The sequence below is a fragment of the Aptenodytes patagonicus genome, chromosome 1, assembly GCF_965638725.1.
Source record: "Aptenodytes patagonicus chromosome 1, bAptPat1.pri.cur, whole genome shotgun sequence".
NCBI lineage: Eukaryota > Metazoa > Chordata > Aves > Sphenisciformes > Spheniscidae > Aptenodytes > Aptenodytes patagonicus.
In genome coordinates this window covers 73,431,884-73,449,470 of record NC_134949.1, presented here as the reverse complement: position 1 = coordinate 73,449,470, position 17,587 = coordinate 73,431,884, and the positions used below count along the sequence as shown (strand labels likewise).

Sequence of the window (17,587 nt, the reverse complement as noted above, 5' to 3'; positions counted from 1 at the left end):
GTTCCTAAAGGAGGAAGGCTAAACAAACACTCGTTTTCTGTTGCAAATTAGGGTATGGGGTTTCTCTATGGAAATTCTCTCAACACGCGTCACAGAGCTGAGCTGGGTTTTATACATGCTTCAGAGAGAATTCCACAGTAGGTTAACAATCATAAACTGAAAACTGCAATTTAAAATGACGTGCGTCAACAACACCATTAACTGAAGAATACAACATAGCTTGGCCAAAAAAGAATAACATTACAAAAACTATGTGTGTTTGTCATAAGTCTACAACACAACAAAACAAGGTCATTTTGTATTTCTTTTTTGAAAGAATCAGGAGGAAATAAAAAAAACATTCAGAGTGCTTTTAATTTCCCTTGGAGATACAGAAATTTGACTCAACTCTGTTTGGAAAGCAAGATACAGCAAGCAATTGAAAACCTAACTAAAAATAAAAGCAAAAATTTTTCACATTTTAATCTGAAAAATTCTACCAGTGCAAAATGGACAAAGGTTTGTAAGAAGTGAAGAGAATTATGACATCCAGCTGTAAAAAAGGAATATACAGAGAACCTATAACAATCCAGAGCACATTATCAAGTTAACTACATCAATCTCAGTTAACCTGTATGGCTACTATATTGGCATATCACACGAGAGCTGTGCCAAGATTTTGATCAGAAATAATTTATAACACTCATACCTGCTCTAATATTAGGTATTAAATGTTCAAAAGCTCAAGAGTGTTCCAGACTTCCTATGCTTGTAAAATGGCTAATGCATTAAGGGTGCTTCTGAAAACACAACCAACCACAACCACAAGTACTACTAATGTCAAGTCTACTAACAAATTCAGATAAATTAGACAGACCTACCTATCTCTTAGGCAGGTCTGATAACAAACCCTATTGACTCCAATTTCACTGAACTCACAGCAAAGTTTTAATGGGTTACACCTTACCAACTGTGAATACAAACTTCCATTAATTAAACAGAGCATCACTAGTGCTTTCTAATTTTAGTTAATACAGAAAACACTGTAGATGACTCGTGATTATTTTACCACACTGTATAAAGAGAATAACTGTTCACAACAAGTTCTGAGCTGCAAGACAGTAAGTATTTTAGGATATCGAAATATTGTAGGTGTATATATAAACTAATGAGTTCTCAAACTTTTTAGATCACCTCCTCCTCTTGTTATATCTGGGATACCTGGCCATCCCATGTTCTCTCACACATGTATCTAATATATCTCAAATTGGGGAAACAGGAAGAAAGGGAAAAAATGAAAATTGAAGGGTTCAAATACTTTTTACCCCACAGCTCTAAAAAATATAGGACATATTGCACAGCTCCAGCTTCTGGAGAAGGCAAAGAGAAAAGGAGGATAGTGAATGAAGGGTCCAACTACTAACCGCTTGGCGGAAGGTGTAGAAGGTAACAGAGCTAGCAAACTTAATAGTCACATCTGGTACCATCTGACCCGTTCTAAGGAATGGTCCCAGCAACTGTGATGCCTCCAAAACCAGAACCTACAGGACCCTGTGCAGTTCCAGTACTGAGAAAGAAGCCAGGAAGTCCAGCCATTGATATTTACTCTTTCCCAAACCTGAAGAAAACAAACACCAGCAGGGTTTTAAACTCTGGGCAACAGGTCAGTCAGTAGCTGGGGCTGCACACTTCATCACTCTGAAAGCTGCTCTTCTCTCTGCTTAGCTGGTAGAGGACACAGAATTTATGTGAGGCTTCTTCCCCAGTTTCAGAACTATCACAAAAGTAATTAATTAACACCAAACTTATAGCATCTATATTTGAAAAACATGGATTGAGAACCTTGCTGATAAGGAAATTTTCTGCATGTGAACTCAAAGAATGGAAATTAAATCTTTGTTACTTTCAACTTCTGTTTAAAAATATGTTTCCAGTCTTCAAGGCTTATATTATCTCCCAAACCACAAACCAACATGATGCTGCCTTCTGGATTTTGTAGGCAATTTCAGCGCCTTCCAATGTTGCAGTTTTCCATGAGCTGACTGGGTTTCTGCCTCAGCATTTTAGCTTGGACCAGGAGGTTGCTCTTGAAGCAAATCTCCCAGTCATTCACTCTTACTGTGCTTTGGTTTGCATAGTAGAGCAAACTGGATTTATTTTAGGTGAGACTAAAATGTAAGATGCACAAGGAGCACTACTGGACTAGTCTGAATATAAACCATGAAAACACAGTAGAGATGTTCGGTCCTGAGCACCAATACCACCCTTCACATTGCTCCTGTTTACTATGCTGTTTGCTAATGTATCTCATGACTATTACTCCAAAATTTCTGGCTAACCTGAACCCTGAGAAGACTTGTATGGCTATACCAAAACTAGCCATTTAAACAAACTGATGAATATTTATAAACAATTTGATACATCCTAGCTGTAATGGAGACACGAGGAGCTCTGCAGCAACTGTCCTGGGCTATCACTCCATTCCACTTACCGCGAGAAAAGTGTTAGCATTATTCTGCTGATAACCAGGACAGCAATGCAGAGCAGGGGAGATGAACTGTGGAGAGCGACTGGTAACATGACTGACTTTACACACGAAAAAGCTGATTCCCTGAATGCATTTCAGGACATATTTGTCTAGGTAATGATTTTAACAGCGGGGAAAAAAATAAAATAAAAAGGAAGACAACTGCAAAACCAACTTCTTAATTTTAAAAAGAGGGGTGGAAATATATACCTCTCTAGCTATCTCAAGCCTATGTAGATTATTTTCACAGTCAGAGGTCTGTGCTAGTAGCTTCAAGTTCAGAAATACACTTCAGGCTAATAGGGAAGAAGCAGCACTTAACAGAGCTGTAGTGTGTTATTTGGCCAGCATCACGTATATAGTGGGAAAGGAGGATTAAAATAAGACTTTTACTGGAGAGAGAGTGATTTTTGCCTCACCTCATATTAGCCCCTAGACAGCAGCAGCATTAGACTCCAGTGAGTCTTTCTGCCACCAAATAGAAACTTCTCCAAGTTCCATATCTATTTGGGATCAATAAATATTAATGAAAGGGAGAACTTATTTCTATACCACTCATCTGTCTGAAACTTTAGTTGTACCACAAACTTTTCTTCCATTCCTCATTACCTTCCAATATTAGGTGTGTTCATGAATTCTCTCTGAAAACAGAAACACCTAAAAAATAGGTGTGGCAACCACATGAAGCATTCTTCTGCTCTGTAATATGCTTTCCTCACCAATATTTTACTCCTCTTTTATTGTGCTGCAATACACAGAGCCTCTACATATTACACTCAAAGGCTGATAAGACAGCTAAGAATTTTGGGTTCTACTGTTGGGAGATATCAACAATAAAAACATTGAAGAAAATTAGTTGTTGTATCCAGGTACAACCAGTGGGCGATTTCTATATAGTTATCTTTAAAAAGGATTCAACTCATTAGCCTTAAGTAACCACCAGAAAATGCTGATTAATATTAGCTGTGGTTCTACTTTGCAAGCATTCATCTCCTGAAAACAAAACTTTTAAAATGGGGTTGCAGTAATTCAGACAAATTTACATTTGAAAACTGATGTACAGTAATTGCACATACACAGTAATCATATTAATATTTTAAGTGCATTTAAATAACTAGAACAGACAGGATGAAGGAAAAGTAGAACAAAAGTCTATTTTTTCAAAATATAATAATTTTCACAGGAAGCTAAAGTGTCATCACTCAATGAAAGTAAAGAAATTACAGTAACTGGGCCATAGCAATCTCAATTTCCTTCCAGAACACTATGAAACAAACACGCTAAAGGGCATTTTAAACTTCTCTCTTGAAAGAGGAGTGTGAAAAATATGTTTGTAAAACACGTGCTCCTAAATTGTAATTCATTTCCTACGTTTAATCTGGGAGCGCTTCCTAGCTAGTTCTGTTGTAACTCATTTTCTGTGTAACTATTGCAATCTATGTCACTATTACAGCTCTAACAATAAGTTAACCTTGGGTTTTTTGCTTGCTTGGTTGTTTTAGGGCTTAGCTGGTTTTGGGTTTGTTTTCTGTTGTTGTTGGGTTTTTTGTTTTGTTTTAAATTGGCTTTCCTGCATGGACTTAAACATGATCATATGAAAGTTGAAATTATGGATTTTGTTATTGTTTATAATTCATCTGTGACTATTTTCCCCCCCCAGCAACAGGGATAGATTAAGACACTTTTCTCATTAAATAATAGTTTTCTAATGTAGGTCAAGGATTCTGCCTGTCTAATGAGACATTTAAAACAACAACAAAAGGTTTCCAAAATGCACTTAAAGAAACCTTACAATGTTTATTACCACATGGAAAATAATTTATTTCAATCCAAATTTCTGAAATTAAGGAATTTCCTCAGTTATTTCAAAGTTTATTTTTCTCTTGCAGGCTGGATTAATCTGCTGAAAAGCACTTCTCAGTGTTAAAGTTTTCAATGACTAGCAAAAGTATGGGGCTTTTTTCCTTGTTTAAATGTTAACTGCTGGGTAGAAAAGATTACAGGGCTGTCATCACTGATCAAACTTGTTACCTTGGTGTCCTAGCAAACTTATGGAAATTCTTAACTTTGTAGCAAGTGCCCTTTCCTTTTATGAAAGCTGTCCAAAAATGGAAAAAATGCACGCAACAGCCTCATCCGATTTATCCAATAAACTTAAAGTAGATATAATTGAATCCATCACCTCGATAAACATCTGGGCATTTACCTTAACCTTCTGAAAAGCTGGGTGAATGGAGAAAGTGGGACACAAATTCAGGTGGCCTAGGAACCTCCAGGACTTTTCCCAGGAATTTTTTCCTAGGAAACCAGGACTTCTACTTCTGGTCCAATGACAGCAAATGATGTCATCTGCCCTTTAATTTTACCACAGGGTCACCTTCCATCTCTCTTGTAACTAGTTGTTATACACAGTTACAATTCTCTGTATTTTACTTGAAGAAATCTAGTCAACTGTTTGCATATCGAGCAATTTCCATAACAACGCTTACCCAGATGTCTCATCAGTCACTCAAGATTTTGCTCGTTCACACCGATTAGAAAGGTCAGATTCTATAAACAATTTAAGTATGTGCAAGTCATAAGATCTGAGATACCTGATAAAAATTACAGCTTCAGTGATAAATTGTTTCAGACACCTCAGTTTTTCTCTCTTTTTCAATGGAATACTAATATATAGCACTGTCTAGTACCTTGTGGAATAACTGAATGATTTTAATTTTAATTTAATTTGGACATAAAGACTTACTCTGCCCACAGGGCTCATTGGATGAGCAGCATAATCTGATGTCAGATTATAGTTAGTTGCTTCACATATCATGCTTACTGGTCGCTCCTTCTTTTCTTCAGATGTCATTGCTGCAGCAGTCCTGAAAATAGAATATTTAATAGCACTAGAACATGCTGTGTGCAGACTGCTATTGAAAAGCACCCCTGGATGTAGCCTAATACAGCCTGTGTCCTACTTTTCCAATTTGAAAGCAATTCACACTTCATTGTAAAGTTACCTGCACTGTGTTTTAAACTTAAATCTACTATAAATGAATTTTAAGATGTTTTAAAATAGGAGGTGTTGGTGGGATGGAAAAAGACAGGTATGAGCATGAGATGGAAATGGGAAGAAATGCTCTCCAAAGACCCCATACGGCTTTGTCCCACTTCAGTGAGAACATGCACGTTTGTGAAGTTTCACATATTGCAGTCCTGACGGTTTTCACTCTAGCTGACGTATAACGTGTTGCAGCAATGGTAGCGAGTAGGACATCCAATACCCAGCCACATATAAAATCCTGACGTCAGGTATGACTTGCATGCGTACCTTCTCATATTGTTGTGTATTCTACAAAACTAATGCAAAGATAGCAAAACCAACTTATTATCCAATGATTCAGAAAGCGTCTCAACTGGCCAAGGAAACAACCGATTCAGGAGAAACTATCAGGCAAAACACAACAGATTAAAGGCATGTAATTATCCCTAAGTGATTAAAAAATTTATTCCTTTTTGGAAGTTTATTGGATTATTATATAATATATATGTCATTTGCTAACACTACAGAATAAGTAAAGTGACAAGTGGAAATTCACACAGTGCATAAACACAGTGCATTTTTATCATGTAACTAATTTGGGCTATGGTTTTTACCTTAAAAATTAGTATTAAATATTTAATATTACTTTCAAATAATTTAGACAAGTAAAACTTTATACATGCTAATCTGACTTGGAAAAAATAAATATTGCAATTAGCAATCACTGAATCTTACTTCAATATTAACAAGTTTCAAAACATAGATTTTATAGACTGAAACAGATGCCACTTACTGTTCATTCACAACAAAAATACAGTTGTCCTGTGATGGCTGTCCTGTTACTGGATGTTTGCAGGTTACTTTTCGTTCATTATGACTGTGGAAGAGAGATAAAGAAAATTATTAGGCAATAATTTTTTTATTTTCCAACTCAAGTATATAAATCCAGTACATCGAGTATATCAGCCCAGTGAAAACTATTATGAATATTTCATTACAGCATATAACAATGTATGTATATATACACACAAATGCATATATATATATAAAAACTAATAAAAAGGATGATAACAAGCATTAAAGAATCTTCATTAATACTCTGGACAGAAATGGAAAACATTGGCACTGGGTTGGTAATGGTTTTGAATTTAAAAGCTAGAGCAGTAAGAGTGTTACTAGTTCATACATGATCACCGACAATTCACTTCAGCCAAGACTTCATATATTCACAAACAGAATCTCAGCTAGACAGGGACAAGTTAAACATAAGACATAAACAACTGTTCTGTAGGGATAAAATAACAATACAGTAAACACAATTGTCTTCTAGCTTAGAACATGAAGTTACTCGTTTAAAATTTTCCAGTAATACAGATAAATATCCAGTGATTGGAACAGAGTGATGCGTTGCAATCACAGCTCTACTTTTGCTGATGACTTTTTAATTTAGAGTGCTACTCCCCTGCAGCATTGTTCTTGGGCATACCTTCAAGTGGCAGGGACCCTGCCAGCTGAGGGCTTCACCCTCATCAGCACAAACTGCTCACTTTGCAGTGTCTTGTTCCCCTGAATTGCAGGTGTTGCTAGATCACAGCAGCTCCCACAATTTGGAAGAAATTGCCAAAATTCAACAACTATCAGCTGCTGCCACTCAAGAAGGAAATGTTTTGACTTGAGCCCTCCAGCCTTAGAGGGGAAGAAAGAGAAGGGGAGGAGTTGCCTTTACTGCCTACCAGATGTCTGTGCACTGATGAAATTTAAACCTGGTTCAGCGATTACAAAGCATACAAGCAGAAATCAGACTAAGAAAGGGCAACGGTAGAGAATGCAGATGCGTTATTTGGATATAACCCACATGCTTCAAAACAAACTCACCTCTTCTGCTTTTAACACTTCAAATAATATTTAAAAGCAAAAAAGTATATAATGCAAAAAAACCCCAACCCCAAACAGTATCTGAAATCAGCACTGTAATTCATGAAGAAAGTAATTCCGTTTGATAGCATTTACTTTTGCACAGAATATGTGATGATAATCTTTCCTACGTAAGGTATCTTATATAATACTATGCCTTTCTTATCAAAAGTTCAGCCCTGAAAAATATTCTTGGACAGAGAACAAATCTGGACCAAAAAAAAGTGCTTTATTTGCAAGATAGCAGAAGAGGTGCAGAACAACAAAAGCTTTAAATGGCACTTTATCCAACACCTATTTCTTTTATTGCCTATTCATTTAACCTTCTTAGCTTTCAGAACTATGAAGCACAGCTCATCTCGCAAATGTTATACTCTCTACCCTTCCTGCTTCTTAAAACAACCTAGACTTAACAAGACTATCTTAACATTCCCCAGGTTTCTTGAAAATTCCTTTGGATCACATCATTTTGCAATTATGGAGCATTACTAATTAAAAATTACCTCCAAACAAAAGCTTAATAGAATATTCACACTACTCTCATGGTCAATGGGTAGTTGGACGAATCTGCATAAATCTAAAGCACAAGATTAGAAAGATAGCCCAGTTCTTTGCACTTTCTTTACTGGGATTTTAAAAACCTACTAATACCTAAATGGATAGACGTGTTATGGAGCTTAACTAATGAGCTAGCAAATGCTGGTACTTTTATCTTCACGCTAAATTCAGCAGAATTCTAAGTTTAGCATCTAAAGAAGCTTCTGTTACAGAAACGCGTCCATTACAATGAGGAGACAGAAAAGAGTATGAGTATGTCTATGCCATTCCTAACTGCCGTGATCCTACAATGCCTTTCAAGTGAAAATGGCCCAGACTGAAGAGAATTAAAATTCAAAATATTCCTGAGGAAGCATCCAGGTTTTTTTGCGGTTCTTCTTTCTTCACTTCCAAAAACTTACTTTTTGTTCTCTCTGACATTTCAGAAACTCTCACACCAAACCGAAAAAAAAAAAATTATGGAGATGAGCTGGCACTCTACAAGCTTTGCCAAAATGTTGCCATCTTGTTCACGCTAAACCTTGGCAGCTGGCTATCAGCTGACATCCAGAAATGTAGAAATAAATGGATCAGGACTTCGGCTCAAGGACCATCAATACTCAGGACCGCTACAGGAGGCGGCACATCCCACGTTTTATATGAGCGCACCCGGATCACACTGGCACAGGAAGAGGCCACACTCGAAGATTGTAAAGGGGAAGTCATGCAAAACCAGAAGGGAAAGCAGGAAGGGGTAGGAAAAGAAGAGAGAGAGGAGAGGAAGTGCTGACACAAACCTATTCGAGAATATTTTGTTTCAGGCTTGAGTCATATATCAAGTCAGTATTCCAAAATATCAAAACATTTTTGGACAAAATACAGTTTTCCTTACTACTCACACTGATGTCGAGATGTATAGAGGTGTAGCTGACATTACATAAATAAGGCAAAAAAATATCGTAGACATGAAACACTCTCCTGTGGGATATACAATACTTCCTTTCTAGCATTTGAGAGACCTTTTCTTTTTCTTCAGCTTAGACGCAAGTGAAAATCTCGTGAGTGAACACTGGAAATCCAGTTGTACAACTAAGAAGTGTGACGACTGTAAATACATCTATCTGGTTGAATAGCTTTTAAATACTTCCATTTGAAAACTTTCTCATTAGTCATCTGAATTATTGCATTTTTGGCATTACTTTAGCTGATATTTTGACAAGACTCTTCAAAATACTTGCGTAAGGTGTAGAGCAGCTTGATAATTATTGTCATAACCCTCCCACATATCAGTAGGTTAAGGCATTTGTTTTAAACTTGATCTTGCAGACTACAAAAAGTTTCATTAAAACCAAGCTACAATTTGATATTCACAATCTTCAACATCCGATTTAGACAGTTGTTCAGTTATCCATGAATTTCTGGGTCCACACATGCTTAGTATTTCATATATTACACTATAATATTACATATCTCATCAATAAGTCTCAGCAGAAATAAAGTAAAAAATGTGGTTTTTTTTACTGAGAACTCTAATTTCAATTTTATACAAACTCCAGCATGTAATTCAGAGTTTCAACTCTACATATTTATGTGTCTGTACTTTTATTATGTAGTAAAGAGTGATTCACTTTGACATAAGCAGCTAGAAACCAGCGTGTTAACTTTTTGCTTATGCAGAGATACAGCCTCCAAGAGGTATATGGAAACAACACTCCTCTTCCTTCTCTCTCCAATCAATTTTTCATATCAACATGTTTTGAGAACACAGGGTAACTATACACACACACTGCTGCACTTATACTGAAGGATATAACTGACCCTTACTTTTTTAGCATCCATAGTTAGGTTGTATTAGTGGCATGCTAAATGCTAGAGCCAAAGACTGAAAATATTCCCTGTGTATTTTATTAGTATTCATGAGCATATTCTCCAGACTCGGTACGTGGCACAAACTATTCCTCATTAATATTTGCTACTGGGATGTGTTTGGCTCCAGAAATTGACACAGGTGACTAAGATGACATGAGAGAGAAGCATTTCAATGCAAAATAAAGCATAGTTCTTGCATGTACCACGATAATATTGGTCTTGATTCCAGCAGTGGCCTGGGACAATGACCTGCTATAGAAGGATCAAAACCAAACTAAAATAAACCAACAATAAATAAAGAAACCCACACCACAAACCCCTAACCACACCAAAATAGCTCACGCAGGGACAAGTTCCATTTTTAGCTATCTCAGTGCAAGACTACTGATACCAACTTAACAGCACCAACTTACCTTGACCTCTTTTCTCCAGAATTTTTGAACTTCTCCTTCCCAATCCTTTCCTCTGAACACTGCAAACTTTGGCATCATTTAGCAAGTAGCTTAGCTTTGGCACATGGACAAGCCCTCAGAGCAAAAGGCTTTATCTTGTTCAGTTTAGAAGTTGACAGTAACCTTGAATTGGACTCATGTTATTTGCCTTCTTATCTACTCTCTTTCTCCTTTCCATCCCTTGAGACCCTTAATCTCTTTAGAAGACAGGATTATTTTACTTATTTTCTAGACATGCTCCAAAAACCTTGTTGTGCAGTTTTAATCTACTCACTAAATGTATGGTCAACAGCAATCTTTTTGATAGCCAAATGTGATCCAAGGACTACTAAAAAAACCCCACAAATATATCATTGAAATATATTATTCTATGTGTAAATAGCAACAGAATGCATAATTCCAGGAACAGCACTTGCCAACAGAAGTCCTACACAAGCAGGATTGTTTGTTTCTTTTTGTTCTACCTTGTGTTTTACAGGACTGCTGACCCAAAAATGCTGCATACCAGTATTTTGTTCTAACACACACCACCGCAAAATCAGCAAATTCAAAATTCTGTCCAGTTTTGCCATTTTGAAATTGCTATCATCTTTAACAGTAGCAGGATTTTTTGGATAGGGAATAAACACAGATAATAGCAGTTGGAATGGAAAAAAGAGAGATATGTAATCCAGTTGTACAGGAAGATGCACAATTAAAAATGAAGGGTTAGACCACCCTTCCTCTGGAACAGAGCAGTTCACTCAGAAGTGGCAAGAAAGATCAAAGTACTAGGGTGGTGACAGTTTGTTTGGGGTCTCTCAATTGTATGATTTGGTTGAGTTCCCTGTCCTCTCAAAAAAAAGTGAGCTGGGTCAAAAGTCCCAAAGACACATCTGGTTTTCTGCCACTAAAATTAAAACTAGATGCCACTTCAAAGCTTCTCTCATGCCCTTTCTTTGTAGACTTTATTTATGTGTTCCTAAATGCTAAAGCCTTCTCATTTGCTCATTCTCAATGTGACCATCAAAGCAAAGGCTGAGTTCTACTTCACTGAAAGAATACAAACAAAATCATAAACCAGGACACAACTTTCAACAGGCCTCCATATCTTTAATTTAGAAAGACTGTTCCTTTTGACAAGTGAACACTGAGGAACACATTTGAGAAGAATCCGACACCAAGTATCCGCCTCCTAACATTTATTCTACGTCCTAGATAAGATTCACGGTCTGACAATCTAATCTCTATTATGCAAGCATGCAATCCCTATATATCACAAATATACCCAGAGTACATAGAAATATTTCTTACGAGAAGCAGTTTTATGCATTTTTCATACCTGCTTCATGACAAAGTACTTTAAAAGATTACAGATAAGACAAGACAACCAAAATTACCAGAGCAATAGAGGATGACTTCATCCTCTCTGTATTAATGCTAAATTTTTGCACTGACATTTAAAGGTAAAGTTCAACTGGAGACAAACATAAGACAAGTCTAGGCCAGCTTTTTTCTGCTTCTGTGAAGCATTTCATTCCTGAATGGGGGGGGGGGGGGGGAAATCACATCAGAAATTTTTACCTTGTGTGCTTGCTTTCTAGTGTAAGAATGCCTCATTTTAGTTGAAATAAATGCACTTTAAGAAGTAAAGAAATAACTTACAGTTATAGATAACTTACAGTTATCTAACAAAAAGTTGTCTGCATTTGGAAAAAACTTCAGTAAATGCAGTCTCTACACAACTGTTAGCAAGGATGTGGTCTGTGGCTGTACCAACTCTTCTATTTTACTAAATCTGTAATGCCACACTGTACAGTAAATAGCAAATGCAAGCACTTTTTTGTCAGTGCTATCATACCCTAGAATTACGAACCTTTTTTCAATTAAGCTTTTTAAACAACAACTTTGGAAACCAGGCTGCACTGCTCCACTGGAAAACATATCAGTATGGTAACTTAACATCAGGGAGTCTGAACAAAAGAGGGTGTAAAGAGACAGCAAGTTGCAAAGCCAAGTGCTGACAGACCTGTATAACATCACATAGGCTGCTAAGAGCAAAGTGTTTACAGTCCTTTGCGTGTGCACACGCTTGGGAAGGTGCATACAAAATTCTACTAATTTTCTTGGCAGACAATGCAACACCTAAACTATAGTTGCTGCTGCCACCATTTTTTTGGTCTACTATTGAGTTTATATTTTCAGGCAATGTGTCAATTCTGTAGACTTTCCTTTTAAGCCCTCCTTCGTTACAGTTATGGGAGTTTTGGTATCCTTGCTGCTGCTGTAATGAAAAAGCACCTGGACATTTCTATACAACTGATTGTACTTCAGCTTTTCATTTATTATTCATATTTATTTTCCAAAAGATTAAGCACTACTGCCCTGAAATTGTAAACCTTTCTTTCAATGGGACCATTCTAAAACCAGATTTATATTCCAATGAAAATATTCATGTAAAAACAAAGCCTTTTCTCACTTGAGCAGATATGATTTACATGCTCTTATGACATACTTCCAATGTAAAACTAAGTTTATGTAATTAAGTGCAAATATTAAAAACTCTTTCAAAATGCTAGGATGAAATACTTTCTAAAATAGTGTATTACTATATTACAGATTGAGAAGCATTTAGTAAGTAACCGTTCTTTCTAATCAAGCACTGCATTTTCAGAAAAAGAAAGTGTTATTATTTCCAGTTTTCCCAAAACTTTGTGGGAGGGTGTCTTTCACTCTGTAGATAACATATCTGGGAATTTGTAAGATACTGAGACATAGTAAAGGCCACAAAAGCCACACACCTTTAAATAGAAGTGTGGCAATTTGTGAGATGTACTTGCCATGTGTCATCAATTTATATAACATTTCACTACATACATTTTAAGCCCTGGGCACAGTGTCTAATATAGTACCTTGATAATTGCACTGCCGATGAAGAAAAGTTTCAATTCTGTAGGTAATAGTCTGTAGCAAAAATGATTAAGACATCATTTGCTGTTTGAGATAAGTTTGAGAAAATAGTGAGGTGGGTGTTAGAAGGCAGAACTATCTGTAAGCCTCAGATTTGATAGTTGAAATCCAAGCATCCCTTAATGGTTAACTACCTGGAAAGCTTCCAAGAACTGGAGTAACATAACAATTCTGCAGTGAAAACCCACAATCTGTTTTCTAAAGAAAAATGGGATTTGGAGTAGCATGGTTCAGCAGGTGGCTTGTGAACCAGAAGCAGCACTGGGTGCTCCAATCTGGCTGCTACTGCCTCTTCCTGCTGAAGACTAACAGCAGATGTCTGATCAGCTAATGCTGCCCAAAAGCTTGCTTCCCCATTGCAGGAGGGACACTGCAGCCTCTCCTGAGGAGGCAGAGAGAGAGGACAGAAGAAGTAAAAGCTAACTCGTGGAGAGGGCAACAAAAAGCCACAGTCAACAGCTGTTCCGATACAAAGAACAAGCTCTCTTTGCTGCTGAAGCTAGACCACCCAGATTAGCAGACTAATAAATTGCTGCATTTCATTAAGATGAGTTAATTAGGAACCATTAATTGATATTTTCTAACACATATGATGTTAAAGGTTTTCAGAACCAGAAACAAACCTGACTTGAATTTACAAGGGACAAATGCACTTAGGCTGTGTAACTGCATGATCATGACTGTAGCACACTACCTGAAACAATTCATCACACCAAGTAAATTGGAGAGAATTCAGTTGTCTTAGTCACCCTCCACAACTCTAAGCATCATTTTCAGTAAAAACTTTTAGCAGATGCTTTGATAGCTGTGCACCAACTTTAAATGTTTTCAAAGCTCACTAGACAGAAAATTATCTCCAACACATATCACTAAGCTCAGTTCTGCAAGCCTTGGCCTTTGTGATTTATTACAGTGTTAGAAGCGTAAGTGAAATGTGCTCTTGAGCAAGTATTAGAAACAGAAGTACAAACTCAAAAGGTAATTTTCACTTATGCTTCCATTTCACTGTATGAAATCTAGAGACATTTTGCAAGAGGAACCTACTCTAATAACACTTCCTTTTACCAATTTTTACATGTTTTTCAATAATTATGTTTTGAAAAAGAATTGCTAAAGATAACTATAAGAAAAGTGAATGCAGACAAATTAAGCAGCTTAATACCTACGTATGTGTATATATATTTTAAAATACATTAATGTATGGCCTATGCAAAAAACCAATCTTGCTGTCAAAGTATTTCCAACTCAAGTCTGACTTGGGTCAGACTTCTCTACAAGCTCACATGGTTTCAAGAGCTCAAGATGTCTCCAATTAGCATACTCTGAAAAAAGTCAAAGCTGTGCTGCAACGTCTTTAATTTCCATTCAACTTGAAGAGCCTGCATCACTGTCACTTCTCTGCACCTCTCAAGCACTGACAACCTTGACCGTCCTGTCACTCAATCCAGCGCCTTCTCTGCTTTAAGTTCAAAAGGGATCTCAATGGATTCGGTAATCAGAGGACACAGAAGAAAAAGAAAAAAAAGAAAGCTTTGGGTTTCATTCAGAAACAGTTGTGCATTTGCTAACAAGAACAATAAATCCTACAAGCACTTACTCACCTCAGTTTTTTCAACCAGTTTGGAGTATTCTCTGATACAGAACAAGCGTTTCAGAACAGCCAGCAATTCCCCTTTACAAAATCTAGATAGTAAATTGCTATAGTTGCCCCGTATTTATAGTTCTCTTACTAATGATCTGTTGTGCCCCACATACATTATGTATCAAATTTCTTTTCATCCCAGTTTTCTCCATATTGTGTGGGGTTTGGGTGTTGTTTTGTTTTTTTTTTCTTTTTCTTTTTGCTTAAGGTGTAGACAAAAGAGCACACTATGAACATATGTTCATCATCTACTCCATGACTCTTTCATTTTCAATATTTAGCACTTAAAAGCCTTGTCTCTGCCTCTCCCTCTCTCCCAGTTAACAAACCAGAGGACCACGAAATGATTAACTGTACATGTAGTTCCTTCCCCAACTTTCCACTCTTCTTGTGCAACAATTTCAATGCTTTCACTGTCATGCCTTCTTCCTCTCCCTACTTTCCACTCTTCGATAACGGCATACAATTACCTATTGCTGAAATAACCCCAATTTTGTGGATTCTCAATCTCTCAAAATTCACATTTCACTTTGCTTCCATTGTTGGTCTCCTTAGATCTCAGCTGTCAATTATCTTCACTCAAGACTGCTTGCTGGTTTGTTAAACAATATGAATTGCTTAGTATTTTTTTTTACTCTTGTATCATGTAACTCAGGGTCTTGCTTAGTTTAGTCTCTAACTACTTAGAGCAGTGACAGCCTTTAAAGAATAATTGCAGGAGTTACAGCACAAGTCAATTGTTCAATTAAACTCCTGTTGTAGAACTGCAAAGAAGTAAAGCTGCTTAATTTTATTGAGTTACAAATGCAATACATATAAAAATATAGAAAAATATATAATTTCAGTAAATCACTACCTCAAATTCAACAACAGACTTTCAAGAAACATTTGGTGAAACCACACTGTGTTGCTTTGCAAATCTAGCTAAGCACATCAGGATTAAAATCTGATATGCATTAACAGAAGTAGTTAAATACCTTATTTCTCTTAGAAGTTTTCTACCTTTGGCCAGATTTCTAGGGATATCTTTCCCTTATACCATCTGCTATTATTTATGATTACTCCGGGGGTTTTTTTGTATTTATTATTTTTTTTAAGATTATGTGAATCACAGTATTAGCTGTCGATGAAGCAAATCCCTTTTTTATCTTAGCCAAGGTTACACAGAAGTGTAATAACATAACACTGTCTTCAGATAGCCACATGACTTCTTGATCACTTTCCCAGTGCCTTAGGAGCTGGCATACTTCCACAATCACATCACTAGTAAACAGCCATAACACCACACTTCTGTTAATAACCCAGTAGAACTTTTAAAAGAAAGCCATGCTTATCAAGCACTTATATCAGAATATACTAGGTCATAACTAGACACTTCCTCAGTCTGCTGAGAGAGGAAAATGGTCTGGCAAGCTTCTGCAAAGTAAATACATTATCATCTGGGAAATGCTTAGAAATATTCCTTTTAACAATCTGACAGAAGAAAGCAGCTGACATGTTGGTGCATCCACTTGTGTATCAGTTTTAATTGTGGTACCAATTCAGACACATCCTGTATTTCAGTCTTTCCCCTCACAATAGATCCTATTTTGCAAGAAATAAGGGTAGACACTGAAGTTTATAAAAATAATTATTTTATAAATGAACAGTCATCACTAACGCTTTAATCACTGGCCTTCTTAAAACCATTGTAAGGATTTAATTGAATAATCTTGGTGGTCCACTGATAGAGCATATGCAAATACGTGCACCAGACCCCAGAGGATAATTAATTGAAGCTTACACCATGTGTGGGCCTGCATTCATCTCAGACAAAAGAGTACAGACTCTATTAAAAATATTCATTGCTTATGACGTAAAGTTCAAGTACAGAGACATGCGGGGTATAAAGCGTGGCACTGAACTGGAACGCTGAACGTGTCAGCTGTCATCTCCAAGGTCCGAGGGCGCAGCTCAGCCTCGCTCAGCTCTCTTGTTTCTTTCAGTCCATTCAGGTTCAGCTTCAGGAGCTGATCATTTCAGAAAAATAGTAATATTGTTGCCTTAGAAGAATAGCAGCAAGTTGTTTTTAGAAGGCTCCAAAAGACTGAGACATTAGCAACAAATAAAATTGGTTTGGGATTCGTTTGAAATCACAAGTAGATCAGAAATTAACTCAGGACTTTCTCTGCACACTCGCATCCTTTAAAAAAACCCTACATTGTTTTCTTGAAACATCCACACTTAATGTTCATGTTTGCACTTAATGTTCATTTGCTCATATTTCAGATTAAGGATCCTGGTGGAGATACAAAATATTTTAATCTAGAGGTGTGAACACCTATCAGGCTTGTGGGAAACCTTGAGAACTGATCTAACTGCAAAGAGGCCACATTTCTTCTCTTTTCTCTGGTTTTAAATTCATCATTCCCTACTATTCATCTTGTTAGCTTCAAGTATTTCTAAAAATTAGGCAGGCCTCAACACTTCAACAAATACTGCTTTTCAGAAAACACACTATTATAATATTACCAACAAAAAAATACCAAAGAGTATCACACTTCAACGTGGTGTTAATTCCTCTCACACCTTCATCTTAAAACATCGGCACAAGTCCTTACCAGGGAGAGACTGCCAGGCCGGATGGACCCACCGTCTGATCTACGGCAAAAGCTCTTATGCTCCTATGGAGAGTTTAACTCTGATTGTCG

General features: G+C 36.8%; 1 protein-coding gene across 19 annotated transcripts in view; it reads right to left on the bottom strand.

Annotated features, from left to right (window-relative positions):
- PLEKHA5 (pleckstrin homology domain containing A5) overlaps window positions 1-17,587 on the bottom strand; it is a 176,037-nt gene that overhangs the window by 65,706 nt on the left and 92,744 nt on the right. For all 19 annotated transcript variants that reach the window (XM_076342370.1, XM_076342360.1, XM_076342341.1 and 16 more), the window contains exons 4-5: window positions 6,328-6,411; window positions 5,253-5,373 (exon numbers count right to left, since the gene is read on the bottom strand). In XM_076342370.1, the coding sequence (XP_076198485.1) occupies window positions 5,253-5,373; window positions 6,328-6,411 (205 nt within the window). The remainder of the gene's footprint in view (window positions 1-5,252; window positions 5,374-6,327; window positions 6,412-17,587) is intronic.